The sequence below is a fragment of the Mastigoproctus giganteus genome, chromosome 1 (genome assembly GCF_048544385.1).
Source record: "Mastigoproctus giganteus isolate SK-2022 chromosome 1, ASM4854438v1, whole genome shotgun sequence".
Classification (NCBI taxonomy): Eukaryota; Metazoa; Arthropoda; class Arachnida; order Uropygi; family Thelyphonidae; genus Mastigoproctus; species Mastigoproctus giganteus.
In genome coordinates, this window is record NC_143575.1 from 260,689,103 (window position 1) to 260,713,508 (window position 24,406).

The 24,406-nt window shown below is 38.9% G+C and overlaps 1 protein-coding gene across 1 annotated transcript; it reads left to right on the top strand.

Annotated features, from left to right (window-relative positions):
- The first annotated feature begins 5,166 nt into the window (after window positions 1-5,166).
- On the top strand, window positions 5,167-24,255 carry LOC150091842 (procathepsin L-like). Its single transcript, XM_090369960.1, has 7 exons — window positions 5,167-5,391; window positions 5,593-5,739; window positions 5,894-6,017; window positions 6,200-6,297; window positions 9,566-9,735; window positions 12,584-12,694; window positions 24,129-24,255. The coding sequence occupies exons 1-7, from the start codon at window positions 5,167-5,169 to the stop codon at window positions 24,253-24,255; spliced, it is 1,002 nt and encodes a 333-aa protein (XP_090226086.1).
- The last annotated feature ends 151 nt before the right edge of the window (window positions 24,256-24,406 follow it).

A 24,406-nucleotide genomic window follows, 5' to 3' on the forward strand; every position in this document is an offset into this window, starting at 1 on the left:
AATGTCCAGGAAGAGGATGTCAATCTGGGATTTTTTATTGATGGCCTGTTGGATTCTGAAGAGGGTATCTAGAAGATTGGTAGTTGTTGATCTCTTGTGCAGAACGGTATGAAGGCACTCGGGCCTGTGACCAAAGCAGTGCTGGGCAATTGCTGGCTGAATCGCTTTTTCAAAGATTTTAAGTAAATAGCAACTGATGGAAATTGGTAGCAGATCTTTCGGAGATTTAGGTTTCCTAATCTTTGGAATAAGCTTCACATGGTAAGATCTCCAAATTGATAGAACGATTCCAGATTGTAAGATTCGTCTGAAAATGTGGAGTAGAAGGTCAAAAATGTATGTGCTGCATATTTTCACTATGAATAATGGGAAACCGTCTGGTTCTACAATAGTTTTGTTAGGTAATTTGTTGATGACATCAATCAGGGTCTTTAAATATTTCTATGTCGTTCATCTGTGCTCTTGATAACCAGTCTTCCTGTGAGGGAGAGGAATCTGGATCTGGAAAATCTGCCTGCAGGAGGTTGCACTGTACCCATTGCTGGACAAACTTTTGATCAATAATATAATGGTTTGTCTGGTGTGATAGAATCCTTCTGCCCCTCTTCAACCTATCAAGAACAGCTTGGTTGAGGACTTGTCTTTTCTTTTTTAGGAAGTAAGATCTTTCTTTCTTAAATATAGCGAGGTCTGAGGAAGGTTGAGATTTCTGCCATTTCCGGTAGGCCTTCTGCTCCCTGATGAAGGCCAATTTGGTTTCCTTATTAAAACATCGATTCGACTTGCTACAAATTCTAACTTTCTGGGATGCAACACAGAGTGCAATTAACTTCAATTGTTTGGACAAGGCCATAGTGGCATCCTCTATCGACTCAGAATAGAGGCATCCCCCAGTCAAATCCGCTCAAGCACTGTAAAATGATATCCATCTTGAGACATTTAGTAGAGAAGGCAACCCTAGGCAGTTCAGCAGCATATTCATCAGGTAACCCAGGGGAATTGCCATGCATGAATAACTGGCATGCAATTTGGCAGATGATCCGATTGAGATTGGAAATTGCTAGGCAGGAGCTTGATGTCTGGTAGGTTATGAAATATTTGGTCAAGAGCTTGGCCTCCTCTAGTAGCCGGCGCTAAGAACCATGTAAGGTCAAAGGTCCAAAGAGTGACCTCAAGGCCCACAAGAGCATCTTGTGGCTTACTTAGGGATCGGCAAGTTGAAATCACCCACAACTACAGTTGAAATTCTAGGTACTAAATTTGTTGCCAACCAGGTGAGCAGCTTAGATCTAGAGTCTTCATTGTGATCTGGGGGGGGGGGATGTAAACTAGGCAGCTCTGAATTTGAATAAGACGACTCCTTAGCGTTGTACAGATTACATCAAAGTTGTTCGACTGGCTTACTCTTGTCCTTATTGGCTGAAAACGACCGTTAAAAAAGAATTGTACCCCACCACCCCATCTGGTGTTTCTTGAATTCCCAATGTGTTTGTAGGGAGTATTAAGAGACACAAGATTAAGCTGCCTATCCGCCAATGGCCATGTTTCAGTAAAGTCACTTAGTCTTCTCGACTAAGTGACCTCTCCAACCGGTTTTGGTCACTTAGTCTTCTCGACTAAATGACCAAAACCGGTTGGAGAGGGGCAGAAACTTTTGTCTCTGTATTGGTAACCTGTTCCCTTGGGGTTCCACTGCCAAAATGACTTTGGTGGAAATAGCTATTTGGGGGTTACGGATGTAAGATTGTGCTTGAGAGTTCGATTGATGAAGATGACTTGAGGCAACCACATGAGCCAAGGTCTGTGCATCCCTGTTTTGGCGTGGGGGTCTCTCATCTCCATCGTATTACCCTGGTTGGGATGATTCGAAACCAGGCAACCATGCTTCTTTTGTTGTAATCTGTAAGGTTGATACGAGTTAGGTTCACCCAGATTCCAACATTGATCCTGGATACGTTGACCATCAGCAACCATGGGCAGGTCAAGCTCAAAGGGGTGAGAATGCGAGGAATGCATATCCATTGGGTTCAGCTCAACGGCAGGAGTGACGATCTGTTGAGTCAACCTGTCTGCAGCTAGAGGTGAACTCTGTGAATTTTTTGGATCAGTTGTCCCTTGCTGGGATCGAACAGTTTGGGCTGAGGATCGCGGAAGGGCCTCATCCACTTCACGTAAACGATCCTGAGGTTCCCGATCGTCCATTACTGACGTCTGACTAGAAGGAAGACAGCATTCACTCACAAAGATTTTCAGATCTTTGAGTTGATCGTTCAGCAAGAGAACTTGATCCAGGATTTCTGTATTTTGGGCTCTGAACTTTCGATTCTCAGCATTAAGGCAAGCAAGAGAATCCATTATTGGAGACAGGACCTCCCCTAAGCTGATCTTGAAACCCTCAGGGAGGTCATTGAGTGTAGCAGTGTTGTCACTTAAAATGTTTCTTAATTTCCAAAATTTCTAAGGGGATGTTCACTGGAGAGTCCATCGCGGAGACGGCAAGAGCGAAATCGTATTCCCTTTCCAAAAAGACATCATCTGTCCCAACGCGTAAGCTTGCATCACGAGACGTTCTCGATGCAGGCGATGATGTAGAGCTTTCGACATTCGAACAGAGCACCTGAAACAGCCCCGAGGACGCGGAAGGAGTTAACATCCGGGCCTTGAGACAAGCAAAGGCGACAAATATGAATACAGTACAGGCAAGAAACAAATCACATAAAAACAATAATTGCCTAACGTTTCGTGGTATTCATCTTCACCAAGGATGCAGAGGATAACTCAGGAAGTCACCATATGAAAATATTACTGAAACTCGCTAAAAAAAACACTGAAAACTTGAGGAGCTCAAGATTAAGCAGCCGTCACAACCAACGCGCACGCGCATTCCTGATTACGAGAGCATCACTGGACTCGGGAGTGATTCCGTTGGATTGGAAAAGTGTCAATGTATCTCCAATACATAAGTGCGGTTCTAAGAGTGAAGTGGGAAATTATTGGCCGGTTAGTCTAACTTCAGTAGTGGGGAAAATCATGGAGACAATGATCAAAGTTGGAATTCAGGTTCATTTAGATAGAAATGGAATTCTGAAGGATTCTCAGCATGGTTTTGTAAAGGGAAAATCTTGTTTAACTAATCTGGTTAGCTATTTTGACAGGGTCACTCAAGGGAATAATTTCGATATTGTTCATTTGGATTTCAGCAAAGCATTTGACTCAGTTCCACACGAGCGGTTACTTTATAAGCTGACCAGGTTGGAGTCTCAGGGAAAATCCTTAGATGGATGGCTTCAGGGCAGGAGGCAGAGGGTTGTGATAAATGGTTATTCTTCAGATTGGGTTATATGTAAGAAGTGAGGTGCCCCATGGATCAGTAATGGAACTGTTGTTTTTGATTTTCATAAATGACATCGATGAAGGGATAGAAGGCGTGATGTCTAAATTTGCAGATGTTGTAAAGATTGGTAGAGTAGTTAAGGATCACCGCCAAGCATGACCTTCTTCAGAATGACCTAGATAGACTTCAGAGATGATCAGAAAAATGGCAGATATACTTTAATCCAGCAAAGTGTAAGGTATTACACCTGGAACACAGTAACCTCAAAATAACTTATATATTTGGGGGAGTTCAACTAAAGCAGTAGTGGAGGAAAGGGACTTGGATATTACGATACGGTCAGACATGAAATCCTCGGAGCATTGTAGACTGGTTGCAAGTAGGCCCATGGTGTCCTATCGATGATTTATCGAACAATCGCTAGTAGAGATAAGGACATCATAATCCCATTATGTAAGGCTATTGTTAGACCACACTTGGAATACTGTGTTCAAGTATGGAGAACGCAACCAAAGAAAGACATTGTTCTTCTTGAAAGGGTTCAAAGACGAGTAACTCGCCTGGTGAGATCGGCAAAAGGGCGTCCATATGAGGAAAGACTTCAAATATGTGGGTTGCAGAGCTTGGAAACTAGGCTCCTTATAGGAGACTTTATTGAGGTGTTTAAGACTCTGAGAGGCATCAGTAAAATGAATGAGGACGAAGTTTTCAAGATTATAAATGATGCTAGAACTAGGGGACATAAATTCAAGTTACGGGGGGGAGATGTTTAGATTGGACTGCAGGAAGTTTTATTTTAGCCAGCGAGTTATAAATTATTGGAGTAAGTTGCCTACATGGGTGGTAGAGGCTGACAGTTTGGGGAAATTCAAAGGTCAGCAGGACAATTACCTTAGGGAGGAGGGAAACGCTTAGGTTGTCCCTTTCCTTTTCTTTTATTTATTAATTATTATTATATATTTTTTTAATTTTCTTCTTATTATTATTATTATTTTATTCTTATCATTTTATTTTATTTATTTTTTGTTATTTATTATTATTTAAAAAAAAATTTTTTTTTTGGCCTATAAGCCATAGGATCCTTGCCCCATGAGGCCATTGCTAATGCTAATACTAATATGTTGGAATTATGTATTGGATGGATTGCTCCAGGAGAACTGGGAAAACTGTGACCTCGAGGTATATGCTGATGATGTAGTTGTTCTTGCGTATGCGAACTCAAGACTTGTTTTAGAACAAAAGGCCAGATGAGTACTGAATAACGAAATTGAATGGACGAATATCCATAAACCGATAATCTCTCCTACAAAGACAAAGCCCTGATGATGAAGGTTATATCTGATGGAAGCAGATGCCCTGTGATCAAGTTGGAAGAGAAGTGGTTTGGCTTCATTTCAGAGATGAGATATCTCGGCGTCGTATTTGGTGAAAGGAAGTTTTGTTCCACACGTTGAGTTTTAACGAAATAATGTAAAAGTACTGTATGATAAGATGAAGCGAATAGTAAGAGTAAAATGGAGACTTCCAGGAAGAACGCTGGACGTCCTCTGTAAATATGTTTTCATCCCCATTACACCTGATGTGATCATGTGGCTCAGCGGTACAGAACTCACGTGTAAATGAAAGCTGATATTGGCCAAGAGATTTCCTCTACTAGCCCTGTCAAGGGCTAGTAGAACTGTATCCAATGATGCATTGCAGGTGATTACGGGTCGAGAACCTGTAGATTTGGTTATAGCTATGAGAAGTCTACAATATACCCAGGAAGGGACCATTCAAGGATGATCCTGAGAATAAAGTCATGTCCTCTAATTTCGAAGGAATATACAAAGATGGACATTAATGAAGAAAGGAAGAGGTTTTATAAAGGGATTACCAAGATCTGGCAAGATCGTTGGGATGGATCAGACCTTGGTACAATTACTCATAGATTTATTCCAAAGGTGGATACCATGAAAGGTATAAAAAAATGGCCAGATTTGGGTCTAGAGCAGTCGAAGATCGTCACTGGGCATGGTATGAGATTGCGTCTGATTGAACAAGTTTTAGAAGAGGAGGCGAGGCAGGGGCGAATTTCCAAATCGGCAGAAGTGGACCAATTGCTTAGCCCTCATCCGATTTATTCCTATAGGCTTTTTCTTCTATGGGATACTCTTCAACACCTCGCTGTTTAAACGATCTTAAAATTAAATATTATATTAATTGTATTAATTGTAAAGGATTTTAAAGCAATATCAGTATATTTTTATAAATTGCAGAAACAAAGTGAATTCTCTAAAAGCAGTGGACTTTCATCTGTTAAAAGAAACACTGAAGACAATTCAAATGCTAAAAAAAGAACTGATGGCTGTCCAAATCAGATTGATTGGAGAACTCAAGGAATGGTCACTCCTGTAAAAGATCAGGTAAGTTATCAGATAGTTTCTTTTGTTATAGACTAATCAAATCATTTCATTGGATAATAATTCCACTGAACTTTGATTAACAAATAAAAATAAGTAAAATATATTGTTTAGTAACGTCTTAACTGCTTTCTTTCTTTTGTAATTAATGATAAAGGGTGAATGTGGGTCGTGTTGGGCATTTGCTGCCATTGGTGCTCTGGAAGGGCAATTTATGAAGAAGGCTGGCTATCTGGAATCCTTTAGCATACAGAAGTTGGTGGACTGTTCAAGATGTCAAGGTAATAGCGAATATTTCATTTTGAACGTGATTGTAGGGATTGGTAGATTAAATTTTGATTTTCCGAAATAGAATTATGTAAATTCCTTTGGAAGATACTTAAATTAATAACCAAGGATACTTTGGGAGGAAAAAAAGTCCCCGTGTTTTAATATTTTTATATTCTTTTTTACTGTTCTCCAGGTAACATGGGATGTGATGGAGGTAGAGTAGATTGGGCCTTTATTTATTCAGAGAAGTCAGGTCTAATTAGAGAAGAGGATTATCATTATACAGGACAGGTGAGGTTTGCGCTACGAACATGGTTCATCGGTCTTATATTTTTTACATTTGAGCAAAGGAAGTGGGTGAATATGTTCAGCATACATTAGTCTTTTTAACCTATAAACACAGGGTCATCGGAAAAGGTGTTCGTGATTTCATGATAAAATAACAACGCCAATACTTACATCAATCAATTGATTTATTTGTTAATATCTACAGGAGTATCTCAAGTTTTACTTCATTCCTTAATATGTTTCAATATGAGCACCATAAGTTGATCGGCAAACATCCAAGCGGTAGTCGATCTCTGTCCATGTGAGCTCAATCATTAACGGTTGCAGCTGTGATCTCGCTCTTAAATGATGCAGATCACCAATGCTTTCTGCTTAGACGATGTTCTTTAGGTAGCCCCACAAGAAGGAGTGTAATGGTGTCAGGTTAGAACTTCTTGGTGGCCAAGGCTGACACTGACCGAGTGACTTCTTGGTGGCCATGTTACTGACACTGTCTTTGGTGGTCAGCGTAGGAGTCATTCTGCGCACACTGGGGCGCAGCCAAGGTCATTGTTGAGGTGTCAAATAAAACTTAGTGAGTTACCACACTGTTTGCTGCTACGATCACAGCAATCGATCAAATATTTCCGAAGATAATTAAAAGGGAAATCACCGATACCTTTTTCGATGACCATGTATGATAGAACTTATTTGTAGTAACCCACCTCAACGCAAGTGCAAGCACTGGCGTTAAGGTGGGGACCCGAGAGCTTCATAGGCATCCTTCTAGGGCATCGGGCCTTTTCTTCAAGCTCTCATAAAGGCACATAACAGCCCTGAGTTGACCTAATATCCTTACACTATTTACATCGAAAACATACAAAGACATCCCCTTTAGCAACAGCATGTCCCGTTACAGAGGCCCCACGTACAACAAACAAGCAAAACATTTCATAAGGCCAAGTTTCAAAGAAAAAAGACCAACCTCAGTTCTCCCCCGAATAACAGAACTCCTAATTCTTTAGCACTATCATTAACACTAGTAACGGAAAATGATGCAAGATAGCAAGCTAAAGGAAACACATCTCCCATTTCACCAACTGACAAAATCCAGTGAGCTATCCTGGTAATCTGTCTGCATTGTTACCCCAGGTCTTTTTCATTTTCCATTATCCTGAGTGCAGTATCACAATTGGCACTTTACTCTGAGATTACTAATACAAATGCAGTAATTTCCATTTGTCATTAACACTAGCAGAACCCACTCGCGCTTAAGTAGATGTACCTAATAAGACGATCACTCAGCGTATAGCTGTGCCAAAAAAGTGACTGATCGGTAGAGGGACAGTTAGTTGGTTAGAGTGTGAAAAGGGCTCCTGCTCTTGAGATAATTTTATGTGTTTCTAAGCCATACCCTGTCATAAAAATGTGAGTTTCTTGAACATGAAGTGTTGGTGAGTTGTTGGGTAAACTTTCTGGTGTTGGGACTGTTTTTTTGCTGAAATCATTGAGTGATCAGTTTTTCAGTTGCATTATTTGAATACAATGGTATTATCTATCCATTTCTCAGCCCATCTACCTAACTATTCTAGATCCTGTTGCAGTAGCAGCCGTCATTCCTGTCATTCACTACCCTGCCAACCTTTGAATCATCTGCAAACTTAAGTCTGATATGCTTTCATTAATATAATTGATGAAATCAGTGATCATAAATATGATTGGTATTAGTGGAGTTCCCCACCAAACCCTCCGACACTCCACTAATAACATTAGTCCACGATGAGCAGTGTCCATTGATTACCACTTTGTCTTCTCCCCTTCAACCACCCCTTTATCCATAGCAGCAATTTGCCTCCAATGCCACACTGCTCCAATTTGTGCAACAGTCTTCCATGTGCAACAGTATCAAAAGTCTTTCTAAGATCCAAGTATATAATATCAAAGTTATTCCCTGCATCCAGTTCTTTTGTGACCACATCGTATATCCAATCAAATTGGTTAGACAAGGCTTCCGCTTAACAAACCCATGCTGTCCGAACTATAACTGAAGTCTTGTCCAGAAGATCCTGCAGTGTTTCTTTAACTAGTGCCTCCAGTAAGTTCCCTGGAGCTGAAGTTAAACTAACAAGTCTGTAATTACTTGTGTAACTCTTTGATCCTCCTTAGTGGATTGGGGTCACATTTGCACTTCTCCAGTCTATGGGGACCTCCCCTGAGTCCAAGAAACCCTCTAGGTGCCCTTCTTATGTTTAACTTCAACAATTTCTGCTCCACTTTGCTCTCAGTTATAAAAAAATCAATTAGCTCTCTGCCAGAGTTTGATAAACTTCATTAGTTTTTTCTTTGAAAAAAGTGGCTTCCGAATAGGCAGACTGCCAATGCCCAATTTCTTCAATGGTACGGTTGAAATGTCAGTTCAGATGTTATTTAGTATACTCTGGATGCCCTTCTTTTCATAGAAGCCTTCTTAGAGTACTGCAGCTGCGCTCTTCAAGTGTTCTTTTTCTGCCACAATGATTTTGAGATGTTGAAGAACCGCATGCTTTCCGGTCATTAAAAACCTTCTAGATGGATGCTTTTCAGAAACCAGATGTGTTTTTAGTTTCTTGAATTGTTGCTTCTGCTAAACGTGCACCCACGATAAGACTTTTTTCAAGGTCTGATAGATCAGGCGTTTTCTCCATTCCTGCAGTCGAACAGCTTGTGCAATGTTTATTCTCAACGAGGCAACACGTCATCACCGCACGTCTAAATTTTATTTAATCTCTTTGCATTTATTTTCAATGTACGTATAGCCTAGGAGAAGGAGTGGATGGATGGAATGTGTGCTCCCAATTACTAAGTGGCCAGATGAACAACAAAGAACATGCCAACACGCAACTCGCGGTACCCAACACAACTCACACTCTCTGGCTTTGCAGTCTTGCATCCTCACAGTGCTACTAAGTGCGGTTTTGTGGGATGTGGAAGAACCACGGGAACCGCGTTACAAACACATTATTTCCGATATGTCCACTATGTCTTAACTTGAAATCTGGATATTTAAATCTTTATTAATGCCCTTTGATGAAAAAGAACTTTCTGGCCCTTTTCTGGGCCTAAAAACCCTCTTGAGTTTTCTCGCTTACCAAAACAGGCAAACCGACCAGAAACAAACCCAATTTATTGACATTATACACGTGGATAGATGAGATCGTTATCGGGTGGCCTTAATATCACAGGATTTTTTTAGCTCACTCTAAATTGTTTCTTAAATTTTTAGCAGTATAATTTGTTTTCTTTTCTCATGAAGGATGGAATTTGCTCAGTGTCGGGAAAGGATATATTAGCCATATGCACGGGTCATAGACACATCGGAATTGGCGAAGCTGGAGACGAAGAAGATCTGAAGGAAGCAGTAACAACTGTGGGGCCCATTGCAGTGGGAATAAACTCCACACACCCAAAGTTTCTCCAATACTGGTGAGCAAAATATTTTTGTTATACGTTACCCAATAAGAAGATTGTCTATTGATTACCAATAAGAAGATTGTCTATTGACAATGTAGGTTTAGGATCGATTACATTTATATGGTAATATTAGAAGAAATTTTATTTAAAGTAGAACAATACATATAATTGAAAACTTTACGTACGCTAATATCAAACCTACACCCACCCAAAAATTTAGAAGCTGTTTGCAATTGATGTCAACAGATAATTAAACGTAAAATGTGAAAATACGCTTTTCTTGGCTTGTCAATCGATGTGGTCATGGGGACGACAAGCAATCTTTGAATTGTCAGAAAGGTGTAGTTGAAGAACTTTTAGGTGGAATCACAATTGAGAAAACAGGACCATAAGAAGTTTCAAAGGAAGTCTTCTCATTCTCAGTCCTCTTAACCACGTCGAATTCAGGCCGTTCCAAGAGATAAAGTAGAACCCACTCGCGCTTAGGTAGGTGTACCTAATAAGACGACCACTCAGTGTATACCGGTGCCAAAAAGTGACTGATCGGTAGAGGGACAGTTAGTTGGTTAGAGTGTGGAAAGTGCTCCTGCTCTTGAGATAATTTTATGTGTTTGTAAGCCATCCCCTGTCATAAAAATGTGTGGTTCTTGAAGATGAAGTGTTGGATAAAGTCTTGGGTGTTGGGACTGTGTTTTTGTGCTGAAATCATTGAGTGAACAATGACGTCAGCATTAATTGAATACAATGGTATTACCTATGTATACTGCATCGAATTCTGTACGATGTGGTTCAGAATTCGTCCTTTACTGAGGATTTGGACCTTGTAGGGTCCCTTAAGTCTTCTGCTGAGTACGCACCAGTCGCCAAAATTAGAAAGGCTTTGAGAGAGTTTATGTCAACTGATTCGAACTAAGTTACAAAGTTGGCCTCAAATTGCATCCATAGTTTGTGGGGCAGATTTGGAAGCAGTCACAATTCATTGATAATGAGCGATTAAAAATTTGATCAGCGGTACTTGAAAATCGAGCAAACCATTTTGATGAACTAATGAAGAAGCAGACAGCACCTCACAGTTCATTTGCTAATGCAGTTAAACAGAATTACGTTTCTGAGGATTCTGTTGTGATACTGTTGTTCGGGAGGCTGCTGTGCGATGGGCCCAGAGAGTTTTAGCTACAGATACGGTTTGCCTGTGTCCTCGGGTGCTTCTCGGGGTATTCGGATCCTAAAAACATTGTTATACTTAGACCAATAGAGGATTCTGCTTTAGGTTCGAGTTAAGACGTCAGTACAGATGCAATTAAGAAGGATTATAAGAATATGAAGGTTAAAAATATTCGTCTCCTGAGAAATAAAGGGGTTTTTTTTATTAGAAACCACAAACTCAGAAGATGTAACTAGGATAGAGAATGCTTCAGATTTAAAGGAGGTTGGTCTAACAATCGAGAAGCCTAAGACGTCAGATCCAACAGTGCTTGTATATGAAGTGCCCAAGGAGTTAATTAAGGACGAAATCCTGGATGGTTTGTACTATAAAAATTTTAAAGATTATGAATTTACCTAGGAAGAGGTAAAACATGAAGTAACATTCAAATTTAATTCTGGATCAGGAAATAAAGTGACTAATTGGGTTATTGGTTTCGGTCGTCGATTATGTAAATATTTGTTTCACAATGAACGAATTTCGCGTTGGTTTTGGTTCTCATTAGGTTGAGGAAATTCACGGTAGTGAACAAGTGTTTTAGATGTCTAGGTTTTGGACATTCTGCGCAGTCATGTGCTCACAAGACTGTTTCCTGTGGTCACTGCGCTAATGGAGGTCATGTTTTTGCTGAGTGCGCTCATAAGGAGGACCCTCCACAATGTGTTAAGTGTAAGAGAAGAAACAGACATTGTAATCACTCTGTAAGGGACAGTAAGTGTCCTGAGTACATGAGAGCAGTGGAATTAACAAACATGTGTATCAATCAGAGATAATAGATCCTTCTTTGATTTTACCTGTGGAGTATTGCAAACACATAGGGACTTAAAAATTTTGCGAATAAATGGTCAGCGCTGTCGGGCAGTTGCTGATGAAATAAGGGTGATTGCTGTGGAACAAATTGATATTGTTTGTATCCAGGAGCCATTTTATTCCTCACAGGGCAGCCCGTAAGTTTATGGGTTTGCCATCTTCTACTAGAATAGTAGCAGGTGCGAATGTTCCTCCCAAGTCTGCTATAGTAATTTTTTAATCAAGACCTTGTGGCCACTTCAATCTCGAGTTTGTGCTCGTGGTGTATGACCAGCATTCTTGTGTCTTCTCAAGTTTCTTAATTTTACCTAGTATCACTGCTTTGCCCACCAACTGAAGATATTCAGCTTTAGGTTCGAGTTAAGACGTCAGTACAGATGCAATTAAGAAGGATTATAAGAATATGAAGGTCATAAATTGGAAAATATTTGTTTGAGACATGCATCCCATAACCTAATTGAGACTGCTGATTTTAACGCAAAATAACATTTTTGGCCTCGTGCTTTCACTGATGCAAGAGGAAGACAGTTTGAAGAGCTCCTATTGTCTCAATCTTGTTGTTCAAAACCTTCCAAATAAACCATTCACTATTTTTCCATTCGCTTTTGTCCTGTGAATGGAGAGCCTAATATTGATGTTACTGGGACATCTTTTCGTATGTGCGTTTCTATTTTGAATTGGGAAGTCAATGCTGGCTTACTAAATAGGGGTCACTGTGCAATTTCTTTTGTTCTATGTTTGGACCAAAAGAAATTGTACGATGATCGCTAATGTACTCTATTAGCTGTAATTTATGGTTTCCCTGAAGAAAATCTTAATGAAAACCATTTCTGTTTCTACCTGCAGCAGTGGTATTTTCGATGAACCAGACTGTGACAATGAAAATATCGATCATGCGGTCCTGGTAGTGGGGTATGGCAGGGAAAATGGGAAAGAATACTGGCTCATAAAAAACAGGCAAGTATCTTAAATAAAAATTGAATTTTAATTTAAAAGTGTCGTATATTTTTAAGGTAGGGTGAAAGTCAGTGTGGTTAATAAATGAAAAATGAAATGAAAGTGAATTAAGACCTTTGACAATATTCAATGAGCAGCAGTATCGATGTTTCTCCATCAGGGGTTGGGTCCTCCATGAGTGGGAGGAAAATGTCTTGCAGGAAAGTACAGTACGAACCAAATGGACTGTAACGGTTAAAACAAACGTAAAAATTATATAGAGAGGATAGTGTATTAATTACTATACACTAGTTGGCTTTGCATTAACAACATCCACCTATACCTCATGGGACCAATTTTGGCGCGTAATACAGCTCTCACAAGTCTCGACATGGACTCCACAAGGGATTTCAGCATGTCCCGTGGTAATGCCACCCATGCATCGTACAATGTGTCCAGTAATGTCCGCACATTGTGTGGTGGAGCTCGTACTATCGAATAAGCTTGTCCAGTAGGTCTTAAACATGCTCAATTGGGTTTAGATCGACATTAGAACGACAGGTCGTTCATTGTCATGTTCATGAAACCAGTTAGCAACCTACTGGATCTTCTGGCATGGAGCGTCTTCTTGTTTTTATAGAAGCTGGAGATGTCTCGATGCACTGTCATAATGAAGGGGTACTTTCAAAAGAAAGTACAACAGAAAGGTAGGCTTCTACCATCGAGCCGTTGATTAACGGTGATCAGAATAGCCAGAGCAGGTCAAAAGCTCCCAAATCATGGAGCCTCCCCCAATCATAGCGGCAGTTGGTTGTCCCTAACATTGGTGAAGTAGATCGCACCAGTGAAACGTGATCCATACGCACCAGGGATCCTAATTCTTTCCAGCAAAACGTGACCCATTTTAAGCCATGGACTCGTATTGCTAGTGCCACACACGTAGGCCGTCGGCGTGTTGCACCAGATATTTGGACTCGTCCAACCAGCGCACTCTTTCCAGTCCTGCAATATCCAACCAGTGTGTTGTTGACACCACAGTGCCCTCCACTACTTTGATAATTGAAAACGAAAAGCTTAAGGTCAGAGTGGAAGAACTCGACAAGAGAGTTAAGTATCATGAAAGCACATCTAAGGATCTTTCTCATACTTCCAAGCTGACATATGCTCATGCTTTAAGAAAAGGCAAGAAAATGTGCAACTTCCATCCTGCCTCTGACCCATCGGACAAACTCACTTGGACATGAATGTCATTCTAACTCTCTCCAGAATCCATAACATCAACAGTTCCTTAGACAGCTCCAAAGCAAAACCTATTAATCCTGCGTGCAACTGAGGGGTGTGAGCTTGAATCCAGTCAGGAGCTTAAAGTCTCAGTTTTCAACACATCAAAACAGGAATTTAAAAGGTGAAAATCAAATCAATCCCTACAATTAAAAACAAAGGCATTGTACTGGACACAGCCAATTTTATTTATCTATACAAAATTGCCTCTTCTGACATCTTCTCCAAGCAGGGTCTTCATACCAGGAAACCCCAAATGAATGACCCAAACATCTTAATACAAGGGGAAACAGCCCTTGTAAAACTAATAAAGAAGCCGAACAAACCACCATCAGATCCAAAAGCTTTTCGACCCTTCTATATAACCTGAGAAAACATTCTGAAAGATTGCTAAAATTCAGAATTACAGATCTCTTTCCTTCAACATGAATCGTTGAGGAGGCTTCCATCCGCAGTGGGTTGATAATGGCTGCAGATTTTTTCCAAAATCAGAGTTTAGTTTAGTTTCAGTTAAGCAAGGGTAAGTCATGTTAGGATGCTATTTGAACTCTCAGAAAACATGCCCAAGCCTCAAAAGTTAAATATTAACTGGCTGTTTTTATAGACTTCGAGAGCGCTTTTGACTTCCTGTGGTGAGAGAGCGTACTTGATAGTCTCTGCTCTGCCCACTGCTCATCCCAACTATACAAACTAGTTTGTGAATATTTCAGACACAGAATATATGCAGGTCCAAATTAAGAAACACAGCATCCCCAGATCCATCTCTAGAGAGTTCCCCCAAGTCTCTGTCCTGGGACAACTCTTCTGGAAAATTGTACTGAACACCTAACTACAAAACCTTGACTATACGAAGCCAATACCATATGCGGTTGGTTTGGCCCTCCTATTTCCCGGGAATTCAAGATCCCAGCTGGAATTAAGAGCTTCTTCAATACTAGCATTAGCATTAGCACTAGCATTAGTAGAGGTATACGATGCAAGAAAGCAAGCTTATGTAGCATCAGCCAAAAAAACCTCCCATTTCACCCCTCCATTCGTTCCAAATGCCTGTCCAGCTCAGCCTTAAATTTATTTAGGCTATTAGCTTCCACAACAAAAGAGGGAAGTCTGTTCCACCAATCAACTACCCGGTGGCTAAAGGCAAATTTTCGCACATTTATTCTACACTGTCTTTCCTCAATTTGAATCTTTGCCCGCTCAGATTTTAGATAAGAGCAAGAGGAATAATCTCATCAGAATTCAGCTTGCTCAATCCATTCAAGGCCTTATACACCTCAATCAGATAACCTTCGCAGGTGCCTATTCTCCAGGCGCTGCAATTTGCAGAACAAAGGTGTGCTCTTGCCTTTCTTGGCAAGAGCACACCTTTGTTCCACTCACCAATCTTGTTGCCCTTCTTTGTACTAATTCTAGCAACTCTACATCCTTCTTAAAATGAGGCCTCCAGTCCTATACACAGTACTCTAGGTGTGGCCTGATTTGTCTTGTATAACGGGATAATCACCTCCTTATCCCTGCTAGCAAAATTTCCTATATATCATTGACAAGACTACATGACCTGTCCTAGATGATCATGCACTGCTGCTTTAACCAGTGATTCCATTATTTTCCCCTGAACACAAGTTAAACGAACAGGTCTATAGTTACTTGTTTCACCTTTTGAAACCCCTTTGTGAATTTGTGATACATTTGAACACCTCCAGTCCATGGGGGCCACCCTTGAGTCCAAGGAAGCTCTCATAATTATGGCTAAGGGTTTGCTTACTTCCTTTGCTGCCTCCTTTAATATAACTGGATAAATTCCATCCACCCCGAGTGCCTTTCTTATGTTTAACTTCAAGAATTTCTGGTCCACTTTGCTCTCGATTATTATAAAACAACTTAGCTCCATGTTAGAGTTTGATAAACTTCTGGCACTCCCCTCGTTGAATGACTTCATGTGTGAATGTAGATGCAAAATACTTTCAGTTTTTCAGCTACCTGAGCTTGATCATCAATAGTCAACCCGTCTATGTTAAGTGGTCCAATCTGATTCATTCCTTTCCTTCTAGAGTGTACATAAGTAAAGAACTCTTTGCTCTTTTACTTTGCATCCTTTGCTAAGGATTTCTTGTAATCTGCCTTCGCCTGCCTAACCTCCTCTGTGACTTGATTACAGACTAGTTTATATCTGCCATAGGCTTGTCTGTCATCATACATTTTTCTTCTCTGCCACGAGCCTCATTAATTCATCTGATATCCATTAAGGTCTAAACCTTGAACAGTATTTCTTAGTTGGAATGAAAAGCCTAGTAGTCTCCAAAATTAAGTCCCTGAATGCTTCCCATTTTGAATTTGCTGTTGGTAACATCATCAGTTGGTTCCACCGTATAGAATTTAAATACTGTCTCACACCATCGTAGTCGCCTTTACGAAAGCAAAAACCCTTCCCTTTACCCTTGATGGTAGTTACCCCTTGTTATAAATCCCACTTCAGAACACTGTGATCACTGCCACCTACTGGTTCCTTTATCTGCAGATTCTTAATGCATGAAGAATCATTACTAATAATCAGATCAAGAGTTTTACTCCCTCTAGTTGCCTCCCGAACATGTTGCTGTAGAAAACAATCATCCAAAAAATCCACAAAAGTGTTGCTAGTGTGCGAGTGACCAACCATCAAGCTCCAGCAATAGCTGGAAAGTTAAAATCTCCATTATAAGGCATTTTGATTTACTGGCACATTTCTCTGCACAATTGTTCATTATACTCATTAGATTCATTAGGCCTAAAACATACGCTTACTATCATTTTTCCTTTCCCAGACCAATGCTAGGAGTATAGTTAATACTCCTCGGATAGATGTACATACAAGTATACATGCACCTGTTTTTTTCTTAGCTACCCTAACGTAGCCCATGTATTTATTTGTCCCACTATGACTCCCAGCAGTCTTGGAGTCCATTGCCTTGCTTTCCAGGCTGCTGTCATTCCAATAGAAGCAGTGCAAGAATCATCTTCACCTCTGCTACTTTTAACCTTTTAGTCTCTGAATCCCTAGTCTCTCAGACCAGGCTGAAAAAAATTCTACCCCTTGAGCCTTGCACAATCTCTCCGGGGCCGAATTTATCAACAAGGTTCTCATCATATACTCCCTCCTATCGTGGCTGGGCAGAATTGCAGACACTTTCAGATTCAACCCTGATTCACGGCTTTTTTTCAACATTGACCTGTACTTGTTGAGTAAATCTGCAGATCTCTTAATGTTAATGTCATTAGTTCGAACGTGTACGACAACATCAATTTTTGTGCCCTTAAAAGATATCTGCTCTACAACGTCATCAACTTTTGCCCCTGGCAGATATACAATGGTCTCGTTCTGTTTCACCTATCCTTATTGCATAGTGTATTCCCCATTTCCCTGACAATAGAGTCACCAACAATAACTAATTCCTTTAGGACCAGCCCATTCTGCCTTGGAGATTGCCTCTGTGTTGCCTGATGCACAGGAGTCATCTCTGTCGTTGAGCTTGATGTGCCGCTCATATTAATTTCTTCGAGGGCATTTACCCTACACCTCAAGCTCTCATAGACGCCCATCAGAACGCTGAGTTGGCGCCTAATTTCTTGGCACTGCAGACACTTAGCACACACAAAGGCATCATCCTCCTTGGCTAGATCATGTCCTGTTTTAGAAAGGTCCGCAAACATTTCACATTTCGCACATTTTTTGAGACTGTGATGCGTTGGTGAATTGCTCCCTGCGTTTCTCCTCCGAGCCACATCACTCTCGCTAGTCTGTGATCTTTTCTTCGCAGCTCTAGTCTGGGTCACGATTTCCGTTTAAATACAATTTAATTAACAATGAAATTTAATAAGATTAATAATATTTTTGATTAATTGATAATACTATAATAAGCTAACAGATTCCTAATTAGTGCTTCGTATTTACGCTATCTAGTTTAACTTTATACTTTACGCTATCAGTTCGAGATATATATATATATATATATATATATATATATATATATATGAATATGAGTTAAGTTGATAGTAGTAAGAGTTTTTAAAGGTAAAATATGATATACTAGCTTATCATATAAACCATAAACCATGGCGGGTACCCAACGTGACCTTGAAAAAATCAATCTATGCCATGACATAAGTAATAAATTATAAACATATATAAAAATACTATTAATATGTTAATTATGGCAATAAGATACATTGAAAAGGAATCCGAAAATATCAATATATTAAAATATAAAACACTGTATCCTTATGGTCTTAATAATAAATTTAATGGAAATTGCTACACTAGCAATGCTTTAAACGATACTTGTATATACAGCCTGTTTCAAATAGTGAAAAGACCCAAATCTAACAGAATAGCCAAAACATATAATAGTAAAAAAGCCCGCACACCAAATATAACTGACGATTTTAATGACATGTTAATGAATTGGGACAAACCAATTATACATGTCAAACAGATTCATGATTTTATATTCGGGTTGAAACATAGTAAAATACGAGCTCTTGACACTATCAACTCTAACTATAGGCATAATAACTTACACCTTAACCTCCTGATTAAAGACATAATTAAATTTATTTTTAGTAATAAAAAAACTAAGGTTACATATGAATATATCAACATTAGATTCAGCCACGCATTATTCGATTATGTCTGCCTAGATAAAATCATTAATGTATATATAAGTGATTTGCCTATTACCAATGCACAGATACGCACCAGATTCAGCTATAATAAACCGTTTGGACTTACAGTCTGTAATTATAAAAAGCAGCTACTAACCTCGTCAATAGCGATATTGAGGCGGTTTGCTTTTGCCATTTACCGCAATATCAGACATTTGTGGACGCACACCATAAACACATTATCACAGGAGATTTGAGCATTATAGACTATCCAGAGCTACGTGAGATTCTATCATTCGGATTTAAATTTCGACCTAATACCGATATTAATACCAACGCCATCATTAAACAACTACACTCAGATATAATGAAGTTCAGCCTAAAGTTATCCTACAAACATAACATATCCTTGGAAGCCTTCCACAAGTGGCTTACGCTCACCTTTCAGGCCATCAAGAAACAGATAAAGTCTATATGCAAGAAACTACCACCTACTAAGGTTTTTAATATAGATGCAATTAAGCAGAAGCTTAAACTGATACAAAATAAGTTTATAATTACTACTATTGATAAAGCCTCTAATAACTATAGCATTATATGTAAAAAATTTTACACTACAGCATTACTAAATGAACTTAACAACAGTAGCACTTACAAAATAGTAACGGATAAACGAAACGCCATTACTAAGAAAATACGTGCTTGGCATAAAAAATTAAAGCTTACTAACCATACAACTATATACCCATACATATACTGTATACCTAAGTTTCATAAAAATCCGACTGGTTTTAGATTTATAACTTCGTGTAGGGATAGCTACGCTAAGATTCCGCATCGCAAACTCGTTAATTTACTTCAAATTATTTTTGATAGCATAGGTCATTCTAATATTATTCTCAATAATAGACCGGTTTTAAATTACATCAATAGCAACACAGGCATCAATACGATAGAACATATCGATACATTCGACTTTAATAACTTGTTTACTAGCATCCCGCATAACAGCCTAAAAACTGTGTTCTGCGATTATTATGATAAATACAAAAATATCTTACCCTGTGAGAAACATTACTGGGATGACCTTTTTAACCTTTGCATCTTCAATAACTACATATTTAATGGCAGTAATCTTTATAGGCAACATACTGGTATACCGATGGGTGCATGTAGCTCTTGTATAGTGGCAAATTTATACCTACACCACTTTGAATATAATTTTAAACACAATATGGTTCTATACAGATATATTGACGATTTGATAGTTTTTAATATGCCTGACTTCCTGACAGAAGCAATCAAATATTATCCGTCTGAATTAACATTAGAACGCACCAACACTAATAATTCCAAATCTGCTACCTTCCTGGACTTGGATATAAGGATAAATAACAATACAGTACACACCAAACTATATGATAAACGCAAAAAGTTTCATTTTTATACTATTGACCTCACTAACTGGAACTCGAATATCTCAAAAAGGATACATCGCAATACCCTAATCGCGCAAAGCATCAGAAGAATACACATATGTAACCAGACTGATTATATTATAGATACACTCATTGAATTCAGATCCAAGCTTTTAGAAAATCACTTCTCACACCACATAATTACAAGATATCTGTATAAAGCTATATTGATAGCAAACAACAAGGGGAATTATAACCTTAACGCACAGAGTATTATAGATAAAGTCCTAAACAGGCGCTAATATAACATAGCCTTTTTAAAATTTTCGTAGGTGTTTCTTTGGCTTAGATAAATTTCGTTGGACATGTAATTATGTAAATAGTAGGCACTGCTCATGGAGTAAGGTACATATAGCTTACACGTATTAAAAACGTGTACCTATATTTGCTCCATGGGTAGGAACTTATTCTGTAAACCTCTACTATGGCTTCTAGAGAGATATTTATTTGACGGCTTTTCTATGTGTAATATTATACAGGATTTTTAAAAAACAGCAGAGGGCTCTGCATGTAATTATACTTATTTTATCACTTAACTTTGTTATTACATTTCCTAGGGGGGGGGGCTACGATCGGTAGTTATATATGCTACACGTGCCAATACACGTGGTTTTCTAGTACCTTGGCTATACGGTGGTAAGCATTCTTATTTTAATCTTAAAGCATTCTAACCAGGATCATCATCATCATCATCAGCCATTTTCAATCCACTGCAGGAAGAAGGCCTCTCCAGCAACTTTCCAGTTCCTTCTGTTTTGAGCACTGGACATCCATTTACTACCCACAAACTCATGAATTTCATCTATCCATCTCCGCCTTTGTCTTCCAGGTTTTCTTCTAGCTCCTCTTGGATACCATTCTGTTATTTTCTTAGTCCATCTGTCATCATGTCTTCGAGCTACGTGTCCTGCCCAAGACCATTTTAGTTCTTTAGTTTTGATAAGAATGTCCTTTACTTGAGTTTGTTGCCTAATCCATGTGTTTCTCTAACCAGGATACCTTACTATAAGGTTACATCCTATGTTAATTATTCTACTTTTTCTTTGCTGTTTAACTTTCACTTTCTTATCCCTATTTTTTCATACCTCATGAACTATTAGAGTATTCGAGGGGGATTGAGGTACTATATCTATTCTTATACCTTTTTCCGTTCGCCTTGGTTAGCAATAGCTCACACTGTTATTTTTGCTTAGACTACCGTGACTGCATTTACTATCAACTACGCACATATGCCTAACAATAATTATAGCTCTTTCTATAATTTTAATTTAAATTTTGGCTATCCGTCCGGCTAACAGTCATCTTGCCAGCTTACTGCTAAATTTGGAATAATTAATTAATTAACAAATTTACCACTACCATTTGGCCCTAACTTACTACAAAAATTTTTTTCTCTTCACTACCTTTTGGCTCTAACCTACTACTATTTTACATATATTTGGACATAGTTATGCTGGACGATGACTACAGAAACGGATAGCTCGTTAATTATGATTGATACATTAAAAGGGTTAGCCCTCGAAAAAGTCCCTTTCAATGTATCTTTATTGCCATAATTAACATTTTAATAGTATTTTTATATATGTTTATAATTTATTACTTATGTCATGGCATAGATTGATTTTTTCCAGGTCACATTGGGTACCCGCCATGGTTTATGGTTTATCTGATAAGCTAGTATATCATATTTTACCTTTAAAAACTCTTACCACTATCAACTTAACTCATATTCATATTTATACAGACCGATGTAATGTTTAATCGTCCTAGATGGCATTAATTGGTTATGTGACTACTTAATATTTATTATAACATTTAATATTTGCTTTTTCATGCTTGGATATATATATATATATGTTACAGAATGGGCAACCAACAATAAGTTAAAAATATCAACTGCCAAAATCCCAATGATGACTTTTTAGGGAAAACTCAATCTACAGCGCCCCCACTGGTGGAAATGTACGGAAGATAGATTCCCTATATCAGGAGTACTAAACACCTGGGCCTCTGATAGTAGACGACAAGATGAACTTCACGCTCCACATAATCCACCTAACAGAGCAAATCAAAAAGTTCACCATGGCCATCATTAGATTCACAAAAATCGACTGGGGACTATGGCGCAAAACTCTTATGCTGTACTACAAGGTAATCTTTATTTCTACAGCAACCCATGATTCCTCAGTATGGTACTGCAGAACCAAAAGTAGTAAAATTAAATCTAAATTCCTCTCGCTTCAACGAATGATGATCCTAACTATGCTTACATCCTGCAGGACCGTCTCAACTCACGCTCCTAGACCTCCATCTAGTGTTCCGTGCATTTTGCTCTTCTATCCATGCCATTCATAACAGTTAATATCCTTGGATATTAGATCTAAGAAGATTCGCTTCTGGACAGAACTGATGAAACAATGGCAAACACAATGGAACACATCAACTAAAGGCAGAATGACTTTCAACTTCATCCCAGAAGTTTCTTTCGCAGCAAACCAAAGGAATTTCTCCTGGTTCACTCCTAACATCTACACATAATTTCTCCTCACTGGCCATGGATGGATCAACTCAAAGCTGTATCATTTCGATTAGTTAACACTGACTCCTACATATGTCAACAAAAAGAAGATTGGATCCACATCCTGTACCAGTGGCCGCTCTACATGGACTTGAGAAACATCCTGAAGGCAAAAATTCTCAGCCTTTCTCCTCGAAACAAGACACTGTTAGTAGGATCCATCGCTTACTTCAAACCAGTTCTCAACTGAGCTATTTTCTAGAAGGAAACGACTTTTTAAAAACGAACCAGCCACAAATTGAAATCAAGAGGCCTGGAATAACAAAGTCATTACCACTGTTTACTATGAGGAAGCTAAATTATGGAACTTTATGATTTTTTTTTTCATTTTAATTTATTATTATTTTTTTATTTTTAAATTTAATTATACTTCTTTATTAATTTTTAATTTCATTTTTTTCATTAATATTTATTGTGTTTATTTTTTTATTTATTTTCTGGCACCTTTAGCATGGGCAGCTTCGGATACTGGAATTTGCTGGCACCCACTGGTATTGCATTACTTCCAGTGGGTGCAAAACTTCGCCATTCCTAGGGTAGACAAAGATAACGGTCTTCTACCTTCATGGGACCAGGAACATACATGGCTGTGGTCTACCTCCTCGTGGCGTAGAGAGGCACCGGGTTGGCTTTCCAGGTAATCCTGGTCTTCCCGGTGGCAAAGTGTCCAGAAACAACTAAAGGACTTAACAACACCACACACACATTTCTGGCAGTTCTACAGAGTTCTGTATAATTACAAAGCACAAGGATGGAGTTGAACTAATGTTCCAGAATTGCTGTACAGAAGATACTATACATATACGTGTACCTGCCTGCAGTGCTCTCGTGGATTGCACAGTTGGTAGGATCGCCGTCCTCCCTACACCGGGTGGAAAAGTCCTCAGTTTGAGTCCCGTCGATGATGGGAAGACATTTTATGGGCTTTATTCACAACGTGGTCCACTTAGTCGGTCTCAAGCGAAGGCAGCATGGTTTGTTTTTCTCAGAAACCAGGTTTTTCATCCAGCAAATCGAAAATCCAGCAATTTACAGACAAAATATACGGGGAAATATGGCCTTAGTCGCTGAGGCTCTCAAAACCCTACAAGAACAACTTCTATGGTTCGAGTGGAAATTATATATACACTGTCAATCTCGAAAAAATTCATTCTAATTTCAGCGCCTAACAGAAGAATTTATTTGGAAATTGAAACACTTGGATTAATTATTCTGTTGTGAACCGACGCCTTTGACGTTAGATATTACAATGGAGTTTGTTTTTTGGACTGTAATATTTTTTGATTTCAAATGTACATAACCCTACAAAAAGTATTAGTATTAGCAGCATGATGGAAGTAAGCTTTGCTTACTTCCATCATGTTGCTAATGCTAATAATTCTCAGCTTTTATTTTAATTCTTTTGTTTTATTTAGAAATGTAACAGAATTTTCTTTGATTTGTGTCATACCAATCTTTCTTTTTTCTATGTTTACAGCTGGGGTGAAGATTGGGGTATGAAAGGATATATAAAGTTGGTACGAAATAAGAATCAATGTGGGATCGCCAGAGAAAAAGCAGTTTATCCTATCGTAGAGCTGGTAGATCCCAACCTTTCTTCATGAAGACTGATTCAATAAAGTTATGTTACGTCAGGGGTAGGGAATCGTCTTTTTCATTGGAAGGATGAATGTTAATTCAGTGAGTCCCCGTGACACTTCGGAATACATACTGTCTTCCATGAGCTCAATCAATGCCACCGGCAACTCTTCTGTT

Coding starts and splice junctions, on each gene's coding strand:
- LOC150091842 (XM_090369960.1), top strand. CDS start 5,167: ATGGACATTAATGAAGAAAGGAAGAGGTTTTATAAAGGGATTACCAAG. Junction 5,392..5,592: donor AACAAGTTTTAGAAGAGGAG/GCGAGGCAGGGG, acceptor TATAAATTGCAG/AAACAAAGTGAATTCTCTAA. Junction 6,298..9,565: donor ATTATCATTATACAGGACAG/GTGAGGTTTGCG, acceptor TTTCTCATGAAG/GATGGAATTTGCTCAGTGTC.